At 41.8% G+C, this 21,525-nt stretch overlaps 1 protein-coding gene across 1 annotated transcript; it reads right to left on the reverse strand.

Annotated features, from left to right (window-relative positions):
• Positions 1 to 145: 145 nt before the first annotated feature.
• ARHGDIB (Rho GDP dissociation inhibitor beta) lies at positions 146 to 20,412 on the reverse strand. The gene is made up of 6 exons (XM_042945897.1): positions 20,314 to 20,412; positions 9,935 to 10,118; positions 9,198 to 9,281; positions 6,374 to 6,450; positions 2,600 to 2,663; positions 146 to 853 (listed from the first exon to the last, which is right to left on the reverse strand). The coding sequence occupies exons 2-6, from the start codon at positions 10,110 to 10,112 to the stop codon at positions 654 to 656; spliced, it is 603 nt and encodes a 200-aa protein (XP_042801831.1). The 5' UTR covers positions 10,113 to 10,118; positions 20,314 to 20,412; the 3' UTR covers positions 146 to 653.
• Positions 20,413 to 21,525: the final 1,113 nt, after the last annotated feature.

Raw genomic sequence — 21,525 nt, forward strand, 5'->3', positions numbered from 1 at the left:
CTAGAACAGGGAGACTAAACATTTCCTAGTGATGTAAATACCGTCTCTACTGTGTCCAGCCCACACATATGCTCTGAGGAAACTCACAAATGTAAACAATGTAGTTATCATATTTGTTCAAAGAAAGAAGGCAGGGAAATGAGGGTCTCAGTCAGATCATACAACTGTTTTATTTATTCTCTTGTGTTGTTTACAGTGTCTCCCATAAAAGAAGAACCCCAACTGGTAGGCAACGTGATTAGGGACCTTCACTGAGCCAGCAGCAACCACAGAAGAATGCAGGGATGGGAATGAGCTACTGGAACCCAAGGCAAAGGACTATTAGTGATAGTTTGCCTATTTCCTGGCCTCTAGTTGCTCGCATGGGAAAAATAGAAGGAAATACTAAATGACCATGTATTGAAATGAAGAATTTTGAAGATCTGGCCATGATGAGGATTGGAAGGAATGGGCAGGATTAAAGTCTGGGTGTTAAGCATCTTGTGCTAGGGACCACTTTGAGAGACATTGCGGGACAAGAAGCATTGATAACAGAATGTGGGGAGTATTGGGGAAAGGACCTAGCTCTGAACAGGGAGGAGGGACAGGGTGATGAATATGACAGAGAAGGTACTTCCGAGTGGCAAGGTGGGGAAAAGGAAGGGCAGATGCACTCATTCTGTCCATTCCTTCTTAATAGACAGGTTCCACTCCCAGGTAAGGTGGTCATGCTTGTCATCGTCGGTGAAGAAGGACTTGTTGTGGTAAGTGCCTCGGGCCAGCATACCCTTGGGAGCCTCCTCAATGGGAGTCAGGAACTCATACTCCTCTGGCCGAGGCCCATAGCTGCCAACCATAAATGTCGCTTTATCCACTAGGAAGAAAGGAAAGTTCATTAGGGTAAGAGTCTGAAAGAGAAAACAAGCACAGCAAACTGGAAATTTCATAGCACAGCTCACAGTGATCAACGCCAAGAGCCACAGTTTCCAATACTGGCAAAATGTCAGATTTATATGGGGCACCTTTTTATTTTCTTGAAAATATTTTTTTTTTTATCGGAGTACCTTTTAATAATACAATTTTCTTTGACCCACTCTCAGATACTATGGACAAGTAATCTTCCATGGGTGGTCCCAAGAATCAGTGTTTTAAAAAGCATCACAGCTGATACTATCAGTAGAGTTGGGAAATCTGTGCCTTAAAGCTATGGGGATCAAGACTCTTTTATGGTAGATGTAGCAGATTATACCATAAAAAAAACTCCACATTAACGGAAACCTGAGTTCTGATCTTAGCTCTGCAACTATTTAAGTCACATAACATTTCTAGGCCTCTGTTTCTTCCTATATGCAATGAACTTCTTCTAATCTACAAACTATCGTTCTATGAACGTATCAACTGGGGGAGACAAGGTAACAGAGGGTGATCAGAATGAACAATACTCATGGATGGAATCATTGGATGGATGGGGAAAATCAATAATTTGGTAAAAAAAAAAAAAAGTCTTCACAAATGTTGAAAATAGCCAACCCAAATTATTAACAGGTGAATAACTGGGATATATATTAAGTAGAGCATTAGAAACTGTAACTAAGGCTAGGTAGATAAACAGGCAGGCAAAGTGTAGTTAGCTGTAAAGTGTTGTGAAGAAGCTTGGAGGAACAGCTACAGACATATCATCGTCCTCTTGCCTAATTGAGGCAACATAGTCTCTATACCCAAGGAAAATAGGAAACAGAAGTATTTTTTCATGAGACTTGGTATTGGAAAGACCAGTTAAGATCTTCCAGGTCAATAACCTTCTGTGGGGTTTGAGTCATTGAGTGGTTGTCTGTGTCCTGCAAATTTATCAGACAATTCTCTCCTAATCCTTTGATGGAACTGATCTGGGCAGTACTGTCTCACACCCCTGGAAGGAGAGAGCCCCCAAGGTAAGATGGAACTGTAAAAGTACTTCCATCATCTTTCCAAGTGTCATTTCTCCCTGCCCACAATAATGGAAGGAAACTGGAGGCAGTTCCCCAAGGCATGTACAGGTTAGGTACAATTTGTCAAGAGCAGCTGCAGACCGAGTAGTGTCACATTATGTCTCAATCACAGTTTTTCTCAACTCTAGAAAGATTCTATTTCTTTGTTTAAAAAATTCAGTGCTGCTCCCTGCTCCCCTACCTCCACTCCACAGCTGCCCACATGCTACTTCCGTCTCCCATTTCCAAAAGACATGCATAACACATACCACTAGATAGATCTTTCTGGTCTTAGATTTCTCTGACACATGTATACCTGTGAACTTTTTTTTTTTTTTTTGAGAGTATCTTAATATACTCCATCTTTATTCAAACTTATCTTGGTTACTCTTCCCCTTTATGAATAATAAGCTTAAATTCCAGAAACTGAATGCTGAAGGTTAGTGGTGGACCCAGTCTAAACTGGATCTCTGGACGTAGGCCTTACCATTGGTGTCGAGGTCAGAGGTACATATGTGCTTTTTCCTAGGGGGAGCGCCCATAGCTTTTAATCAGATTCTTACATGAGCCTATGATTAAAATTGTTAATAAGCAGAAGATTAAGTATCAGTGGGGAGCAGAGTTTGGGACAATGTAAAGTGTGGGTCCCTTACCTTTCACCCCAGTCCGGTAGGTATGCTGAACATATTTCAGGCCTGACACAATATCTCTGTTCACCTGTAGGTGGGAAGGATCCAAGCAGTTCAGATTAAAATAGGTCTTTCATTTTCCCTCATCTTTCATGCTTATCCTACCTAGCAGTTTTCTCTGAGGACGGAAGAAGATTGAGATTTAATTCAGAATAAGTGTTACTATTATCATTTCATGTGATGGTGAGACAGAGATTGGAGAGATCACAAGACTCAACATTGCCAATCTGGTTCTAATCATGGAATACTGTGCTGTTTGGTTTGGGGGAGAGGGGTGCTTAATTAAAACATTGTCTCAGTGTTCTTCATTACATTTATCCTTCCTCCAAAGGTCCTAAGAACAGTCTTGATCTTCCCCTCCCTGATACTACTGGCCACAAGACTGTCCTTGTCTTGGGAAAGGCTACAAAGGTACCAATGGAAAATATTATGTGAATACCTGAAAACCCTAACCTCAGAAATGATCTATCTAGCATGAAAAACAAACAACAAGGAGAAAAGCCGTAATGGAAAATCAGATTTAAAAGATGGTTGTGCCTGTAATGTCACTGAGACTGGAGTCTAAAGATGGGGAGATGGGCCTCATGGAAACATAGGCTTACTAAACTGATAAATAATGGGTGAAATCCACTCGTGTTTGGCAAGCATTTTGGATGTCTGGTATTTTCACATGTTGCCTGAGATGTCACCACTTTCCCAAACCTTTCAGAGAAAGTTCACTAAAGTAGGATGAAAATATATATAGCCCAAGCACTTTGTTTTTCCATGATTCATTTTGCCTAGGACTGAACTGCATTGCCCATTAATTTTATACAGTGCTCATGTTTATACAAACAAATAAAGTGGACATTGCGTCATTAGCTGGAGGGCTTGGTTAATTGTTCACCAAGATGAAGAATGAAAGCATCTTCAAATAATTTCTCCCAACAGTAATTATGGCTGCCTTCCTGTTTTGGACAGAATAATTAAACCAATTTATCAGTGCTATGTTTTGTTTTATTGGCAATGAGGTAGCTCAGCCATGAACCCTAGCTTAGGTTTTAGATGGTCACTCAGTAAAATCTGTCATACAAATCTATCAAAAGCATACAGAATGAAAACAACTCCATGGAAGAAATTGTGACAAAGTGATGCCCTAACTTTCTGATTACTCTGCCAGATGTGGCTCATACAAATAGAAAAAAGTGAATGCATTTTTCTAGAAGTCTCTAAGCTAGTCCTTTGGTCTTTGTTATGAGATGTGGTCTGGTGGTAAAAAGACTGGAAAACAGTAATGGTGATTGCTACTCACCATAAGGACTTCAGAACTGAGCCTTCTGTTTTTCTACTGCTCCATAGAGGGTTCATTTAGTATAAATATGTTTGAGATGGGTAATAGAGAAGTACGAATATTCATAGAACTCTCTTCCTCTGTCTGCATGCCTTCCCATTGTTCCTCTCCACTCCCAGAGGAAGAAGCCTTGGTGACCAGAGGACTGTGAAAGTCAGAGATACTACGCGTCCTTGGGAGCAGAAGGAAAAGGGGGAGAAACTAGAAGAACCATGCCCCCCGGCCAGGTTTTGGGGGAAGAAAGAGAAGAACACTGAACACCATTGAAAGACAGATAATGGAATAGCTTGAGAAGGATAGGTATTATCTCTGCTTTAAACGTCTGCTAGAACTCCCCTGGGAAGCCATCTGGTCCTGGATTCTTATTTGTTGGGAGATTTTTGATAACCGATTCAATTTCTTCGCTGGTTATGGGTCTGTTCAAGCTTTCTATTTCCTCCTGATTGAGTTTTGGAAGAGTGTGGGTGTTTAGGAATTTGTCCATTTCTTCCAGGTTGTCCAATTTGTTGGCATATAATTTTTCATAGTATTCCCTGATAATTGTTTGTATCTCTGAGGGATTGGTTGTAATAATTCCATTTTCATTCATGATTTTATCTATTTGGGTCATCTCCCTTTTCTTTTTGAGAAGCCTGGCTAGAGGTTTGTCAATTTTGTTAATTTTTTCAAAAAACCAACTCTTGGTTTCGTTGATCTGCTCTACAGTTTTTTTAGATTCTATATTGTTTATTTCTGCTCTGATCTTTATTATTTCTCTTCTTCTGCTGGGTTTAGGCTGCCTTTGTTGTTCTGCTTCTATTTCCTTTAGGTGTGCTGTTAGATTTTGTATTTGGGATTTTTCTTGTTTCTTGAGATAGGCCTGGATTGCGATGTATTATGCAAGAGGACTTTTGGAATGTGATGCTGGTGTTATAAATGCAAACTTTCTTGGATACTTTTCAGCAGATGTCAGTAAAGACTTAAAACGCTTCTCAATTATTTCCAGTTTTGACCTGTCATTTCTTCTAACTGGAGCCCCACTCTGGGACAGGCCACAGGTTGGTTAACATTGTGTGGGTTGCACACAGAGAATGGTTTTCTCTTGCTTGAGACAATGCTAAGTATCTGAAGCGGGTGGGACCTGAAAACTCCTTTCTGTGCCCTCCTCCTGCATCACCCTAATGTGTAACCCCGACCACTGCATCCTCTTCGGCTTTCCCACCACAGCAGAGGCCTATGTTCCAGACCTTTTCTTCTCATCTTACTCCCATCAAAATTTACCTTACCTCCTTCATTTGGTACAAATGGGCTTACTAAACTGACAAATTAAGGCAATAGCATTAATGATTAAAAATTCAACTGATGTGTAACCCTTTCTAAGCATATTCGGATGCAATGCCTTAGATATAATTCTAGGCATATTTAGATACAATACCAAACTCTCGGGTGCTTTGATAATGAATAATACTACACGAAACAAGCAAGTGAACCATGGCTCAGTGCATATTGTAGAGTAGGCATCAACAAGTATTTTCAGAATGAAATTATTTTGAGGCATAATTATACGTGGTACAGAGTGATTGTCCACAGACCCTGAATCAACCCTGCACTGAGGGGAAAGAAGAGCCCAGTGTGCAAACACAGAGGGCAGATGGGGTCTTCCTTGGTGGCCCTAAAGGTCCCTGAAGGATATGGCTGAGAAGGGCAACCAAGGCAAATATAAGCAATTGAGAGCAAACAGTACATCTCTGACTTATTTGTTTTCAGTCAAGATTATTTTTCTTCTTGCTTTTGGCTGTTCAATGGGGTATGCGTTCATTCTTTATATGTCAATTCCTGTTCAGCTTTTGCTGTTACCTGTTTGCTTGCTCCACAACTATAATTGTAGTTTCCAGTTATTTGCCAAGGTCCGTACTCCTGGATTTATACAACCATTGAGCAATTAGAACTGCGGCTCTATCTGTTCCATTGTTTACTAATAATTGATTCATTCATTTATCGATTTCTCAATAAGTATTCACTAAATATCATTTACAAAGTTTTGGGTAAGATATTGGGAACAAGAGATAAATAATCTCTCCCTTTCTCAGGGCGCTTGGGCTGTACAGGGAAGAAATGCCACAAATGGTACAATACAAAATAGGGTGTGCTTCATGGACGGGAGCGTTGGGAGTTCACAGAACAGTCCTGTTGGTTATCAATGGAGAGTTCAAGGAGAGGGCTCTGGTTGGGAAAAGGCATGAAGCAAGGGTGGGCCTCAGCAGGTAGAGCTCAGAGTTGGGGAGAGGACAGTCTAGAGAGGGGAGGTCAGGGGGAAGGAAACACAAAAACTATGACAGCATGTTAATGCAAGACATTTGGGTTTTTTCTTTCTCTGATTATAGGAAGAATTTAAGCTTTATAAAAACATTCAGGGAAAGATAACTCACTTTGAAGTTAATTTTGACTCTGTATTCAACACCTTCCTTTAGCACAAAAGTTTCTTTTTTGAGAGCTTCAAGATCCCCTGTAGAAGTAGATTTAGAAAGAGATTATTCTCCTCAGAAGGAGAAACACAAGAAGATGAATGATTTAAACTCCGGAGCTGTTTGCTGGGCTCATCAGAGCAGCACAGTCCTCATGGCCCTCAATTCAAAGAATATTTGAGACTAGTTGCTACACACACACACACACACACACACGCACACACACACTTGAAAAGCTGAAATCTTATAGCTAGATATGGAAGAAATGTGATAGTACTTTTCCCCCAAGTTTGATGACAACCCTAAAATATATAAGGTATTAACAGCAGTGAGTTGTGTGTGACGATGTCTTTTCTTTTTCTTTTTTAATGTTTATTTATTTTTGAGAGAGAGAGAGAGAGAGAGAGAGAAAGAGAAAGTATTAGTGGGGGAGGGGCAGAGAGAGAGAGAGGGAGATCCAGAATCTGAAGCAGGCTCCAGGCTCCGAGCTGCCAGCACAAAGCCTAATGCGGGGCTCAAACCCACAAACTGTGAGATCATGACCTGAGCTGAAGTCGGACGCTTAACTGACTGAGCCACCCAGGTGCCCCTGACAATGTCTTTTCTAATTGTCAATAATAAAAACAAGTTTTAATCAGTGATCCTAGAGGAACATCTGAATGATCTTGCTATTTTCTCTATTGAAAATGATATCACATATGTGGCCAAACAAAAAGATGATTAAAGAATATGCCCTTACCTCTCAAATAGATAAATATAAGAAAAATATTATATGGTAGTACCACCTAATTGTTTTTGTAGATTTGGTGATGTTTATGGCATTTTCTAGCTTTAAAAAAATTTACTTCTCTTGGTTTCCCTTTTATCATTCTAGATATATATTCACTTTGTACCTAATTTTGCTTTTGCATTTGTAATTTCATATTATTTTCCTTAAGGAGAGTACCTTAAGTAATAAAAGCTTCAGGACCCATAAAACCAGGATCTGACTCTAATTCCTGTACTTTAGGTATGGAGATAATCACTCTCTGTTCTTCTCCCAATGTGATCCTGTGTCATCTGACCTTCAGGGGTAAGTGTGTGTTTGTGTGTGTGTTTTGCTGTTTTGCATAGCTCTGTGCATGTGCTTCACACCATGTAGTATATATATATATGTGTGTGTGTGTGTGCGTTTATATAGTATATATATATATATATATATATACACACACAGTTTTGTATATATACTATATATATATATAATGTATATTGTACATATTTACACATATATACACACACACACTGTTTTCTATATATACTGTATATTATGGGTATTATATATATGTATGTGTGTGTGTGTGTGTGTGTGTGTGTGTGTGTTTATACTGGGATTCACCTCAATAGCCTTTTTGTGACAGAAAACCAAACTTAGACATCCCAATGCTAGGAAAGTGAAAGAAACTGAGTTTTCCCTGCAATACCATCAGGCCCTTAGATTTCCTCAGAGCTAATTCAGACCCCATCTAACAAATTAACAGCTGTACCTGGTAACATTACCCAATTTCACACAGGAAGAGGCCCGAGTCCTGGTGAGAAAGAAAGAGAGAGAGAGATTCTCCTAGAGAGATGCTTAGAATGTGGGGGTAGCTGAACTTGTGTCTGCTGTAATGATTTCAGTTGAAGGGGAAGTGTGTCTTCTCAGCCTCTGATTTCCTCCCTCAGACAAGCCCATATAAGGCAAAGAGTGGATATGTCCTGTGAGAAGGGAACCACCTGGCCGCTGAGCCTACTGTTCTAGAGTCATGCTTTGCTCTGTCTCATGAGTCCACCTTTTGAATCTGGTAATTTTATTTTTTGCTGAAGATCTACCTCGGACACCCTCAACCTCCTGGCTCTTCCCTCTCTACCCTGGGATGCACACGTCACCCATAATACCTGACTTCTCAGCCTGTCTTTATCGCCTCAAGATTTAAGTTCCAGGAAAGGACTTGACCCTTGTCACAATAAGGGGAAAAGAAATAACATCTTAATTGGTACATCTTTAGTGGGGGAAGTTGCTTATACAAGAATCAGAGCTTTAGGCTAAAATAGTATGTAACAGTAGAATTTCCAGCACTATTTAAAAGATTTTAGGGGTGCCTGGGTGGCTCAGTTGGGTAAGCGTCTGACTTCAGCTCAAGTCATGATCTCGTGATTCGTGGGTTTGAGCCCTGCATCAGGCTCTGTGTTGACAGTTCAGAGCCTGGAGCCTGCTTTGGATTCTGTGTCTCCCTCTCTCTCTGTCTGCCCATCTCCTGCTTTTGCTCTGTCTGTCTGTCTCTCTCTCTCAAAAATAAACATTAAAAATTTTTAAAAAATTAATAAAAGATTTTAGATTGCTTCTTGCCTTCAAGTAAGGTCTCTAGGTGATGTAAGATGAATATTTTCTCTGATGTTTAGAATGTGTAAATATTACATTTCAGAAGCATACAGCTTGCTTCTTAATATTTCCATCATCAGTCGCTTTATATGGATAGTAATTCCCCTGGTACTGTGTAGAGATAAAATTCTGAAGTAATTATGATACAAGTAAATACATCCAATGCTTATGACTGCACTCCCTCCAATTAATTAGAGACAGAGATTGAGCTTTTCATTAAGCATGGTAAATACTGCACTCTGAGAGCAATGATTCGTGAACCGATGCCAGCATACATGTGTCTGGCATTCACCTTGCTGGCATTTCCTTTTGCTGGGAGAGGGGGCAGAGACTAAGTTTTCCCTGAGATATCGCTAGACGCCTTTGAACAGAACAGATGTGTCCACTTACCAGTGAGGTCCATGGTGATTGGTCCTGGGGCACTGTCACAAACCAGGCTAAGCCGGGTGACCTTGACATTGGGGGCTGTTGGGTCTGCAGGATTCAGAAAAGAATGTAATTTTAGGGAAGAGAACATGTGGGTACAGTGTGTGTACATTTCAAGTAAGAGAGAAGGAATATAAAAAGAAAAATGATATCTCTAATGTGGAGCCAATATACAGATGAAAGCGACAGGTTCACTATGTTGGCCTTAATGGCCTCAGAAACTCGAGCAGGACTATTTCTGTGTCAAGCTTTTGGAGGCCCATCTTAGTTATCAACAGCAAACATTTCCTGAGTGGCTGTGGGTAAGTTCCTCTGCTAGATGGGCAGTGTCCATCTATATCCAATTCTGCTGTTGTGTATGTGGAAGAGATGAACGGTTAAGTAAGGAGTAAGGAAGAGAAAGAGAAGAAGGAAAGAAAATGTGAGAGAATGGAGAGAATGCCATCTGAGTGGTAGTCTGAAGTTCTTTCTAGATCTTCCTTATGTGTAATTTTTGCCTATTTCAATGCCAACTTGCACTTTATCTCCAAAAAGGACTTAATCCTGCAGTTGTCACTTTATGCAGCATATATAGATCGTGCCTCACTCACTGAGCCCTGGAAACACTTGGTATTCTTTCTTTTGCACCTGCTCCTGTGTTGCCAAAATGTATGCCTGATCGGGGCCCTCCCACCTCCCTCCATCCCCCTGTACACACACACCTGCCACCACAGGGCCGTCCCCCAGGAGTGTTTTCTTGTACTTGATTAGGCTTTCATCATCCTTGTCCATCTCCTGGAGCTCTTTCAGCGACTTCTGAGGTGGAGGCTTGTAATTGAGCTTGCTGTCCAGCTCATCAACATCTTCCTCCAGGTGTGCTTCTGGGTCCTTTTCAGTCATTTTAATCTATTTTAGAGACAGAGAGGACGATAGTCCATTAGCCAAAAGTCCACAGATATGGAAAATGTTTGTGGGGCTACTGGTAACACCATCCTTGCCCTAATGGACTTTTGTCATTGTCAGGGATTTTCCAGGATATTGTTTCCTAATTTAATCTCATATTTTTACGCGATGAGAAGGTAATGCATTTGGTCTTTTCTCGGATCTTCCTGAATTTCTCTGCACTGTGACAAATGTCTCCTGTTCACCGAATAAAACTGACAAGAAAGAAATAGCTCACTTGTGAATAATGTGTAAGCGAAGCAACATAACACAGGCAGCCCCAAATAATGAGCAGAGAGCCCCAGTTCAAATAATTATAGAAATGACCACAGTTCTCTGAATCCAGCCACCACCCCTCCAGTGTCAAAGCTCTTAACGTTGTACAGTCTCGGTTATGATGGTTTCAAAACACAGGAAGCCAAAGAAAGAGTTGGCATCTTCCCATTAATTGAATCTCTCCCTGAACTCCTGCAATACTTCAAAGGTAAGTCATGCAACGTTGTAGACCCCTATGATACCTGCCTGAGGTGTAGGAATGGTTCCCATCCAACACTCCTTGAGGGCAGGTACCAGGTTCTGTGTTTCTCTTGAATCGCCCATAATAATTGAATAGTGGAGGCATTTTATAAACATCCATTGTTTGATTTGTTTGGTTCTATATAGCTAAAGATCTTCTGTTCTTTTGAAATGACATAAAATAACAAAATTAAATTCCTCCAGATGAAATGGTAAGGATTAGTATGTCTTTACTTTTACCTTCCATTGATCTCCCCTTTCTGGATCCCCTTCCCTTTTACTACCTCCCCTACCCAGATTTCTAGTGACTTTATGCCCTAAGTCCTCATCTGGGCATACTCTGGAGTCTGTCTTCTTCCATTATCACATTATAATCTACCTTTACTTTCTGTGTATTAAAATAGTGAGGGGAGATTCTTTTTTTTTAATTGATTTATTTATTTTGAGAAAGAGTGAGAGGCAGAGAGAGAGAAGGAGAGAGAGAATCCCAAGCAGGCTCTGCACCACCAGTGCAGATTGGGTCAAACTCGCGGAACCATGAGATCATGACCTGAGCCAAAATCAAGAGTCAAATGCCCAAATGACTGAGCCACCCAGGTGCCCTGAGGCATGATTCTAATTAAATTACTCACACTTAATTGTTAGTGACTGAATAATAGATTTTTAAAAAATTACCCATTTTAGGGCATGTGTAGTCAGAGATTTTCAGAGCAGAAAGGAAACTTAGAGGTGATATATTCCAAGCCCTCATTGAATCATTGAAAAAATTGAAAGTCAGAGGTTAAGAGAAATGCTCAAATTCCTATAGCTGGAACTGCAGTGTCCTAATAAAGAGGAAGAAGTCTGTGCTGGAAGAATTTCAGGCCCATGGCTGGCAGCAATGGAGCTATTTGGGGGAAACACAGGAGGTATTTGGGCAAGGAGATAATTTCCTGATTTCCTTCAGTCCTCACCCAAGAGTATGTCTCTTCCCTGCCATGTTAAAGGCTACATTGTTCCTGAGTGGCACAACTGTGAGACAATATCTAGCATATCTCATCTTAAATGACTCTGCAAACCTCTATAAAGTCCCCCAGGGGGTGAAGCTATCTCTGGCCAAAACCAGTTACGGTTTTGAGTTTCGATGTCTCCATCATTGGCATCAGAAAGGAAAATAATTGGGAAGTGAAGCCAAACAAAAACAATTTTAAGAGAAAAGGAAGGAAAAGAAAGAGAAGAGAAAGAAACACTATCTCTTGGCTCATCGATCCTCTGCTAGCAAAATAACAAGCCAAACACCATGCGCTTGATCAAGTCTGCAAACAGCATTGCAATGCCCAGGTCCACTTCCTGTGCAGGAAGGAAGCAGGCAGGCTTGTTCCTATGGCAACTCTTGCTTCAGCCCAAGATTCAGCACCACTCAAAGCTGAGCCTCTCACAGCACAATAAACATCATGACCAGCTCAACTCATATTCCAAACAACACTCAGGGAAACTGAATGAACGGGTTAGAAAAATAATGAAGGGCGCAGTGGGTGGAGATTGTAGATTGTAGGTAGTTTGAGGACAATCATGAAGCAGTGAGATGAAGAGCAAACCAGATAAGACTAATCAGAAGAGACAGGCTCTCCTCTGATGACACCCAGGAGCCTGACTAGATACCCAGAATGGAAGTCACATAACAAACCTGTGGACAGGTCATCAGGAAGCCTATCTATAGATGAGGACATCTTGGCCCTCTTCAAAAGGCCTTTCTGGAATATATCGCTTGGCTCTAACAAATCATCTGCTTGAAGTCCGACCATCAAAAGATATCACACGTACCCACTAACTAGCCCAAGGTAATTTCCATAACTTGCAGGGAATTATTATTTTGCAGGCTGATATCTCAATTTTGAAAGGAGAAAGAGAGGGAGAGAGAGAGAGAGAGAAGGGAGAGACAAAGACAAAGACCTGATCTCAGACAGGGTTTGCCAACCTCTGTGTGATCATTGGCAAGTCAATTTATCTGTCATCTAGATCTTGATATTCTTACTAGTAAATCTGAGACTTATGTCAAGTCTAAATTTGCTTGATTCATTGCAAACAGGTATACAATAATTGCTTCACAAAAATGAAACAAATTTGTTTAAAAGACATGTAAGAGCAGAGAATAGCATGAGGTTACTGTATAAAATTGCTGTAGTAAAGAGGAGAAAATTCAGGACCACATCAAAATAATTTGTTTGTTTGTTTTTTAATGTTTATTTATTTTTTGAGAGAGAGATTGACAGAGTGTGAGGAGGGGACAGGCAGAGAGAGAAAGACACAGAATCTGAAGCAGGCTCCAGGCTCTGAGCTGTCAGCACAGAACCTGATGCAGGGCTCGAACCCACGAACTGTGAGATCATGACCTGAGCCGAAGTTGGACGCTCAACCGACTGAGTCACCCAGGCGCCCCAAAATAATTTGGTTTAATCACATAACATATAAAAAGGAAATATGAAGCTAGATGGTCCCAAACCAGTTCAATCTGGAAAGCTGAGTAGAAAAAGATGAAAACATAATAATACAAGAAATAAAGAACTGGAAAAGCAATTCTCAAGGAAACTTCTTTAAAGCATAATGTTTGGTGAGCACCTACTATTTATAAGACACGGTGCTTTAGCACACTCATACTGGTGTTTAAGTTACTCTCCAAAGTGGAGAGAGGGCTGGGGGATGGACAACCACAGTGGTTTGGTTGGTTCATCTTTTCAGAAACTGTAGGTCTCTTGACAAATCTGGTGAAAGTCACAACTTAGAAAAAAGGAATACACCTATGAGATTGTGCTTGCAGCCTAGAGGCTCCTAGGCTTTACTGGAGTCCAAGATTAGAAACATGACCTTGACACTGTGACTTCTTGGAAACATGAAGCAGAGAGTTGAGTGTTAAAATGGAAGCTTGCCTGGCTGGGTCACTGATCCCACCTAGCTTTCAGCTGAGAATCATGTGTATCAAACCCCAAATGTTGGCTTATGTAGAAGCAGAAGGAGATACCGGGTAATGTCTATATCTGAGGGAATGACACAAAGCCTGGCAGAGGAGCAAAAGTGCAAAGGGCACAGCTCTTTGGGGAAGAGTTCTGTTCAATATACTTGATTTTGGATAATTATCTCTGCTTTGAACTAGGACTTCATCACGAGTGGATTTTGTTTCTGGCTTTGCTACTGATCAGCTGTAACACCCTGAGAAGATGTTTCAAATACTGCGGATCTTACTCTCCTTATCTTGGGGTTTGGGGGGCTGGAGCACACAACCTCTAAGTGTATCTTTCCTAAGGTCTCCATCTGTAGATTTCTCCTGCCCTGCAGTCATGTGTCCACTAAGCCACAGTCATTCAGTTACCTTATTTTACTTGTGTACCCAAGAGACTTATCTATCTCTGTTTTACTATTTCAGATTTGCATGAATTCCCAAAAGGAACTGCATTTTTCATTTCACAGTTCATCTCTGCAGAACTTCAGATCCTGCCAAAGCCTCAGCCACAATAGCTTATATAGTTTGATGATGATTTCCCAAATTATACGTGCGCATATATTTAACCACAGATATCCGTTTTCTCTTTCTATCCCCCCATTTTATGGGTGCTTGCTAAAGTGAGAATAGGCATGTCATGGAAATTCTATAGACTATCTTCAAGTATCATCTAAAGAACAACTGATTTTCGGGGTGCCTGGGTGGCTCAGTTGGTTAAGCGGCTGACTTTGGCTTAGGCCATGATCTCACGGTTTGTGGGTTCGACACCCTCATTGGGCTCTGTGCTGCCAGCTCCGAGCCTGGAGCCTGCTTTCGGATTCTGTGTCTCCCTCTCTCTCTGCTCCTTCCTCACTTGCGCTCTCAAAGATAAATAAATAAACATTAAAAAAAAAAAAAAAGAAAAACCGGTTCTCTTATTGATGGTAATAATTATAATAGTTAACTTACATAATGCTAAATGCTTTCCTGAGGATTATCTCATCATCCTCATGACAGCCTTGAGGACGGGTATTATCATTCTCTTCAGGAAACTAAAGCTCAGGTAAGTAACTTGCCCAAGATGACATGCTGTATAAGGGGCCGAATTATATCTGAGCCCAGGTTGTCTGGCTTCCAGGAGCAACGATCTGTTGCTTCAGCCGTCTTTATTAAGAAGTAAAGATAAAATTATAGAACCCATTAGTTTCTTGGGAATCTATCTTGAGGGTGCCCAGGCTGCGGTAAATGCTTCTTTGCAAAACTCTGCAGGCTTTAGCAAGGCAAGGAAGTGTCATATAAAGAAGGTTTCCATGCAACTCTGCCCAAGTCACCTGGCACAGGTCACCGAACCTCCCTGTGCTCCGGATTTTGTCCTCTGCAGAATGAAATCATTGGATTGGAAGGGTCTCTGAAACCTCTTCCTAATACAATGAATGCTCGAATGCTCCTTAATTTACAGAAGCCTCTGAAACGAGAAAAGAGGAAGTGGAGGTGGGGTAGGGGAGAACCCAGTCCATCTGTGTAGAACATTCTGGCTGGTCTTTTCTCACCTTCCTCTGCAGCTCACCCACTGTTCCACAAAGAGCAGAGCTGGGGTTTTTTTGTCGTTGTTGCTGTTTGTATGTTGTTTTGACTTTGGCTTTTTTAAACAGTAAAAGTGGAATGGACAATGAACAATTACGTGTTTAACGAGGTTAGCGTGGGCTCCGTCAGGCCCTGAAGCACATACTGGTTTTGTGTGTGTGTGCTTACTACTCATTATCTTTATCTTCTGTTTCACTGATGCTTCCACAGATGAGTTTTCACAGTGAAACCCTCACACCCTTATGTTTGCTACTCAGCAAAGCAGTGTAAACATGAAGGGTGTGCTGAGTTAGGAACTTAATCCTCTCAGGCTCAATTAAAATGCCACATTAAATTAGAATGCTTCCTCATGGTGCAAGAATGCCATAGCACCAAACTGGTGGTTTTGCTTGCAAATTCAGTGAAATTTCCAAGACCTCGCAAGTGAAATACCCTTAAGAATTTGCACCCACCTCGGGATAGAGCACCCTTGTCTGGTTCACTAATGCAGTTCTAAATAAGCCGAGGGCCAGAAAAGGTGAAACTCGACTTTAGATAAAACAAATCACCTTGTTATGTCAAAGAAAGGTGATCTTCAGTGCCTACTAGAATACGGACTTTGAGTCTGATGGGTCGGAGATTCAAAACGCGGTTCTGCGGGACACCTGGGTGGCTCAATGGATTGAGCATCCAAATTTGGCTCAGGTCATGGATCTCATGGTCGGTGAGTTCGAGCCCTGCATTGGGCTCTGTGCTGACAGCTCAGAGCCTGGAGCCAGCTTAAGATTCTGTATCTCCCTGCCCCCGCTTGTGTTCTCTCTCTCTCTCTCTCTTTCTTTTTCTCAAAAATAAATAAACATTAAAAAAGTAAAATAAAAACAAAATGTGGGTCTGCACTGAATTATTGCATGACACAAGTAAATTATCAACCTAGTCGAGCCCAAGATTTTCCACTAGTAGTAGAGGAGTAATAATCTTTCTTTATGGGGTTGAAGAATTGGAACAAAGACATGAAAAGTTCCCGGCTGTCCTGGCCAATGGTAGATGCTGAATAAAGGACCCATGCTCGTCCTCTGCTCCCTTCCCAGCGATGCCATCTGTTTTGCTGAACACTTTCAGCAAAGTGAGGTCACTGACTGCCTAGGCACCAAGTGCTTTCCCTTGGATCTGCGGTGTTGACAACGTCCACTCCTTCCTTCCTAAAAATAGATTTTGTTTCTTTGAGGCGTACGGAAGAGACAAGAAGTTCTGGGAATCGCAAGGATTGTTTATTAACTGGATCAACCTGAAAATGGGACTGTCACTATTCTATTTCTTTAAAAAAGCTTCCTCATGGGCAATTTAATTTTAGATTCTATTTATTGCTCCCTTTCATAATTGAAGCCAGAGTTCACTCTGTGAATGATGAGAACTGATAAAAGACACAGGGGTGGCCAATGGAGAAAACTTCCTTTGGCTGTGGAGCAAAACACTGTGGAGATTTAACTTCTGTTTCCAAGTTGTCAGATCACTCACGTATCTAGACACGCAGGCCATGAATATTATTAGATAGAAGTGGTGGGGATGAGAGAGGGAAGTACCAGAAGTAGGGGGATTTCCATCAGAGAAGTACCTATGCGAGTCTGAGCATTCTCTGTCACCGTGTCCTGTCCCTTCCCTGCTGACCAGGACACGTCCCACTTTCCCCAGCTCTGGAGAGTTGGGCCATCCCTGAAGGATGGTCCACATGTCAGAGCTGGTCAAGGGTTTGGCTCTGCTTTCCTGGCTGTCTGGTGATTTGGCTTATCTGGGGGAATCCAAGGTCATCCCTCAGGACACCACAAGCTGTCTGGGTTCTGGAGTCCTCTGTGGTTTCTCAGTATTCCATAGCACCATGGCGGGATTGGTGCTTCCCAGGCTCCTCGGGGCTGCTTTCCACCATCTTAGCTCTAGGAAGAGCATCCAAGAGAGCAAAGCTGGATGAGGGGAATCGACTAAGTGCCTGAGAGTCCCTATTAGGGTCAGTAAACATTAAAATCAATCCAGAGGAGGGGACATATTACTAGATGCAGAATTCTTTAACATTTTCCTTGGTGGGAGAACCAACGCATAATTTCTTCCCTGTGTATTCACAACACATCCTTCTAACCCAGATTCATACGTGGAAGGAGAGAGGACTCAGTGGACCCATTCAACTTTTCTGGGTGTCTACCCTGTGAAGTTACTATGCTCAGTATTTTTGCAGATATTTATTTTATTTTTAAATTATTTTTAAAGGCTTATTTATTTTGGAGACAGAGGGAGAGAGAGCGTGCACACACAGGGGAGGGTCAAAGAGGCCGGGGGCAGAGGATCTGAAGCGGGCTCTATGCTGAATCAGAGAGCCTGACATGGGTTTTGAACTCATGAATTGTGAGATCATGACCTGGGCCGAAGTAAGCCGCTTAACCAAGTGAGCCACCCAGGCACCTCTGCAAATATTTATTTTAACATTTATTTATTTGAGACAGAGAGAGAGCATGAACAGGGGAGGGTCAGAGAAAGAGGGAAACACAGAATCTGAAACAGGCTCCAGGCTCCGAGCTGTCAGCACAGAGCTCGACGCGGGCCTCGAACCCACGGACCGCAGATCATGACCTGAGCCGAAGTCGGACGCCCAACCGACTGAGCCACCCAGGCGCCCCTGCAAATATTTATTTTAAATAATCCTCAACAAAAACTTCATTAGGCCGTTATTAAGCAAAATACTACACTGCCATAACTCAATACAGTCACAGAAGTTTTAAATTAAGCATGAAAATAAGTAAAGACACTCTCTATAATCCCTTGTGCCGACAAGATCAGGCCCTTTAAGAAAGCTTTACTGACGTTTTACCAGCTCTGGCTATGGTGACCAGAGTACAGGGGACTCAGTAAGTGCTTGCTGAGGGGATAAACATTGAAGTTTCGGGAGCAACATGAGACCCATCTCCGGGTATGCCAGTATGGACTTTAATCCAAGGTCCCTGACAACATAACACTGACCTACAAACAAGGGATTAGAGAAAATTTCTCCCATGAGACATTTCTTAAAATGTCCTTCTAAGGCATTGTAGCTGTTGGTTCTTTTTTTTTTTTTTTTTTTTTTTCACACCAGTATGTGACTTTAGTCAAATAATTTAACACTTCTGAGCCTTACTGTCTCCTCTGAGTCCTCTCAGGATTCAGAGTTGAGTTTCTACCAAGAAAGCGCTTGACAGATGCTGGTTCTTTCTCTATCTGCTTATCTGCTTAGGTTTTCCTCCCTGGGGCTTCTCTCCCTGCTAGCTGCAGTTTGTAACATTTTGTGCTCCCAGGCCAATCTTTCTGTCAGGGTGACTTTGCTGAAAACAGAACCTCGATTCTGCTCACAGCACACTTCCCTAGGGACAGATTCATGCTCTCCCAAACAAGGAAGGACGAAATTCCAGTCCCTGGAACACTCCAGTCAGCTTTTGTACATCTGTGACATAGCTCTTCCACAAGTGCTGGGACTGTGTAGCATACATGAAGAATGAATTCTTCTCTCAGAATTCTACACATCTTACAAGAGAGCAAGATGATCTTACTACTTATGCTTGTGTCGTATTTGGATTTGGGAGGGATATTTTCTTGTCCACTTAACAAAACAAAGCAATGGCAAAGATCAAGGATGTCTACCCGTGTCTGAACCTCCTGGGCCAACACCGGCCTCTTGATTTCCCTTGCTTGATCGTTCCTGCAGTGAGGATCCAACACGCTCACCTCGATTTCAGTGGCTCTTGGTCTCCACGTGAAGGGGTGACTATGGGACCTCTCTATGAAAGCAGTCTGCCTTCCCTAGGATTTATCAGACCCAGGATAAATTACCCTAGGTCTAGAGTTTAATTACAGACAAGATCTATAAGACATGCTGACTGGAGCGTCCTCTAAAGGGAAGAAAGAATTTCAGGTCATGCCTAAAACACTTCTTTCTAATGGTCTCCAAATTTAGTGGCTTCCCAGATCAGGTATCCTAACAGATCTATTTGGATTTTTGTAGAACCTCTCTCTATTTTTTAATGTTTATTTATTTATTTTGAGAGCGAGAGAAAAAGAGGGAGAGAGGGAGAGTGAGAGAGAGAGAGAAAGAGAGAGAGAGAGAGAGAGAATGTGCACACATGCATGAGAGGGGGAGGGGCAGAGGGAGAAGAAGAGAGAGAATCCCAAGCAGGCTCCACACTGACAGGAGCCTGACACGGGGCTCAACCCCACACACCGTGAGATCATGACCTGATCTCAAATCAAGAGTCAGATGCTTAACTGACTGAGGCATCCAGGTGCCCCAGAACCTATCTCTTAATAAATTATTTGGTGCCTTCCATGTCTGCCTTCAGTTCTCTTGAATGTAAAGAGCTATTTTTTGACAACAATACCCACTATCTTTCCGCCCGTCAGACTGCAGGCATTTAATAAACGGTTTCTGTTCATGGTGGAAATCTGTCTCTGCATGACTGAGAAGTAAATAACAATATGTTATACCATACTTTCCCTTCGATTATTAAATCCCACTGTACTCCAAGGGAGGCTTTCATTATGCGTTTCCCTCCTATCCCCAGAAAAGTTCTTTAGTGGCAACGAGTTTAATGTTTGACAGCTTTGAGTCTTTATCTTTTTTGCTTTGCAATCAGTCTCTTTCAATCTACTTAAAAACAGGAAACCACACATCTCCACCCCAGCAGCAACCCATCATCTACCAGCATGTTCCACACCAGTTTGTGTCCACAGTCTTTGTGCTTCTGAACTCGGCTAGATGCCCAGTCCTACCTTGTAGGAAACCCCTCCGGGCACTCCGCAGCAGTTACACTCATAGTCTTTTCACCAGACACACAGGATTTCATCCCCAGGGCTGCAGGGCACACCCTCCCCTCCCTCACGGGGCTCTCTCCCCTGAGTCATTGCTAACATTCCCTGCTCTGACTTCCCCATTCTCTGCAGAACTGTTCCAACAGCCTCCTTAGTACTTTCTTATCATGAAGTTTGTTTTAAAGAGGAATTGCCCTTCTAAAAAAAATAATAAACTGGAGAGGGTCGTAGCCTAGTTGAGAGATTTACCACATTTCCCTGCGCCCACCTAGAGCCTCCCGCATCCGAGGTATTTCAACTTACATTCAGTGGCTCACAGCTCTCTGGGGTGCCTCTGTCTCTTACTCTGACTTCTGAGTACTGGCAGTTAGAACAGGAAGGAAGTTAGTGAGGGGAAAAAAAAATGTTTTAAACCTACTAGAAGAGGAAACCCTGGGCTGTCTCAAAGTCTGTTCCTTTGGACTGCATAGCTCTCGATCAGTCAACTGAACAGTGTTCTTGTCAATTAATGGGACATGTGGGAGCATGACTGCCCGTGTGAGTGTGAACTCGGGTATGCATGAGTGTCCATGCAAGGGCATCGAGGCCATAGCCTTCAGCACTACGAATAATTATGTGGGTGTATCTAAAAATCGAGTCATTTCAGTGCATAAGCTTCTTGAGGCAAGTATCCTTGAAACCAGTGGCAATAAATTCGCACCAGCGTCACTTCATAGCACTGACGTCTCATCCTATATGGTCTCTGCCAGCTTTCTCATCAGCCAGATATCTTGAAAGTTTGCTGGCTGTGAATACAGAGTGCTAAGGAATTACGAATGTTAACTGCATATACTTGGCCCTAAACTTAAAAAATTGTCCTCATTTTTTAAGGGGTTTTGGGGGTTTTGTTGGTATAATTTCAAAATGCAGCTCTGTACTGCAGCACAATCAAATGTTCCTTGTCGTTTTGGCCAAATGTTTTAAGTAAAAAACGTAAAGCACTGCTTTTGATTAAACCTAGGAATGAAGATCACAAAATAGCATATAACTTCATTAGTTCGTTGTCTTCTACCTCAGAATTTGTGATAATTTAAGTACTGAAATTGACTTTGTACCATATCTAGGGAATTGGTTTGTGAAGTAATTTAAATGGGAACGAGGCCATATTGAAACCATTTAAAGGAACACTTTTTAGGCATTCAAACCACATTTATTCCATACACTTCCATAGCTGCTGCCAATAAACAATGCTTATTTATACAAACATTTCAATATTCACTATTTATATCACTTCAATACGTTTAGAGCTGACTAATCAAGCAAATATATTTGAAGAAATGGACATCTATTTTGCTGTCATTTAAGCGTACTGCATTTTGCTCCCTTTAATTTGTAAACGGATGCCGCCAAACATACATTACCTTTAGTCACTGGAACTGAAACAATCGAGATGGTGGTCATTTGGTGGGAGAAAAGAGGTTAATCTAGAAAAATAGAAAAAGGACAGCAGTGTATGATTAAAATTGGCAAAAGCGC

Source organism: Panthera leo, chromosome B4, assembly GCF_018350215.1.
Source record: "Panthera leo isolate Ple1 chromosome B4, P.leo_Ple1_pat1.1, whole genome shotgun sequence".
In the NCBI taxonomy this organism is placed as follows: domain Eukaryota; kingdom Metazoa; phylum Chordata; class Mammalia; order Carnivora; family Felidae; genus Panthera; species Panthera leo.

Bases quoted from the DNA above. Each gene is read 5' to 3' on its own strand.
- ARHGDIB (XM_042945897.1), bottom strand. From the start codon at position 10,112: ATGACTGAAAAGGACCCAGAAGCACACCTGGAGGAAGATGTTGATGAG. The intron at 9,282-9,934 runs GTGTGTGTGTAC...TGAATCCTGCAG, and splicing joins GGACGGCCCTGTGGTGGCAG to ACCCAACAGCCCCCAATGTC. The intron at 2,664-6,373 runs GTGAGTTATCTT...TCCCACCTACAG, and splicing joins GAGTCAAAATTAACTTCAAA to GTGAACAGAGATATTGTGTC.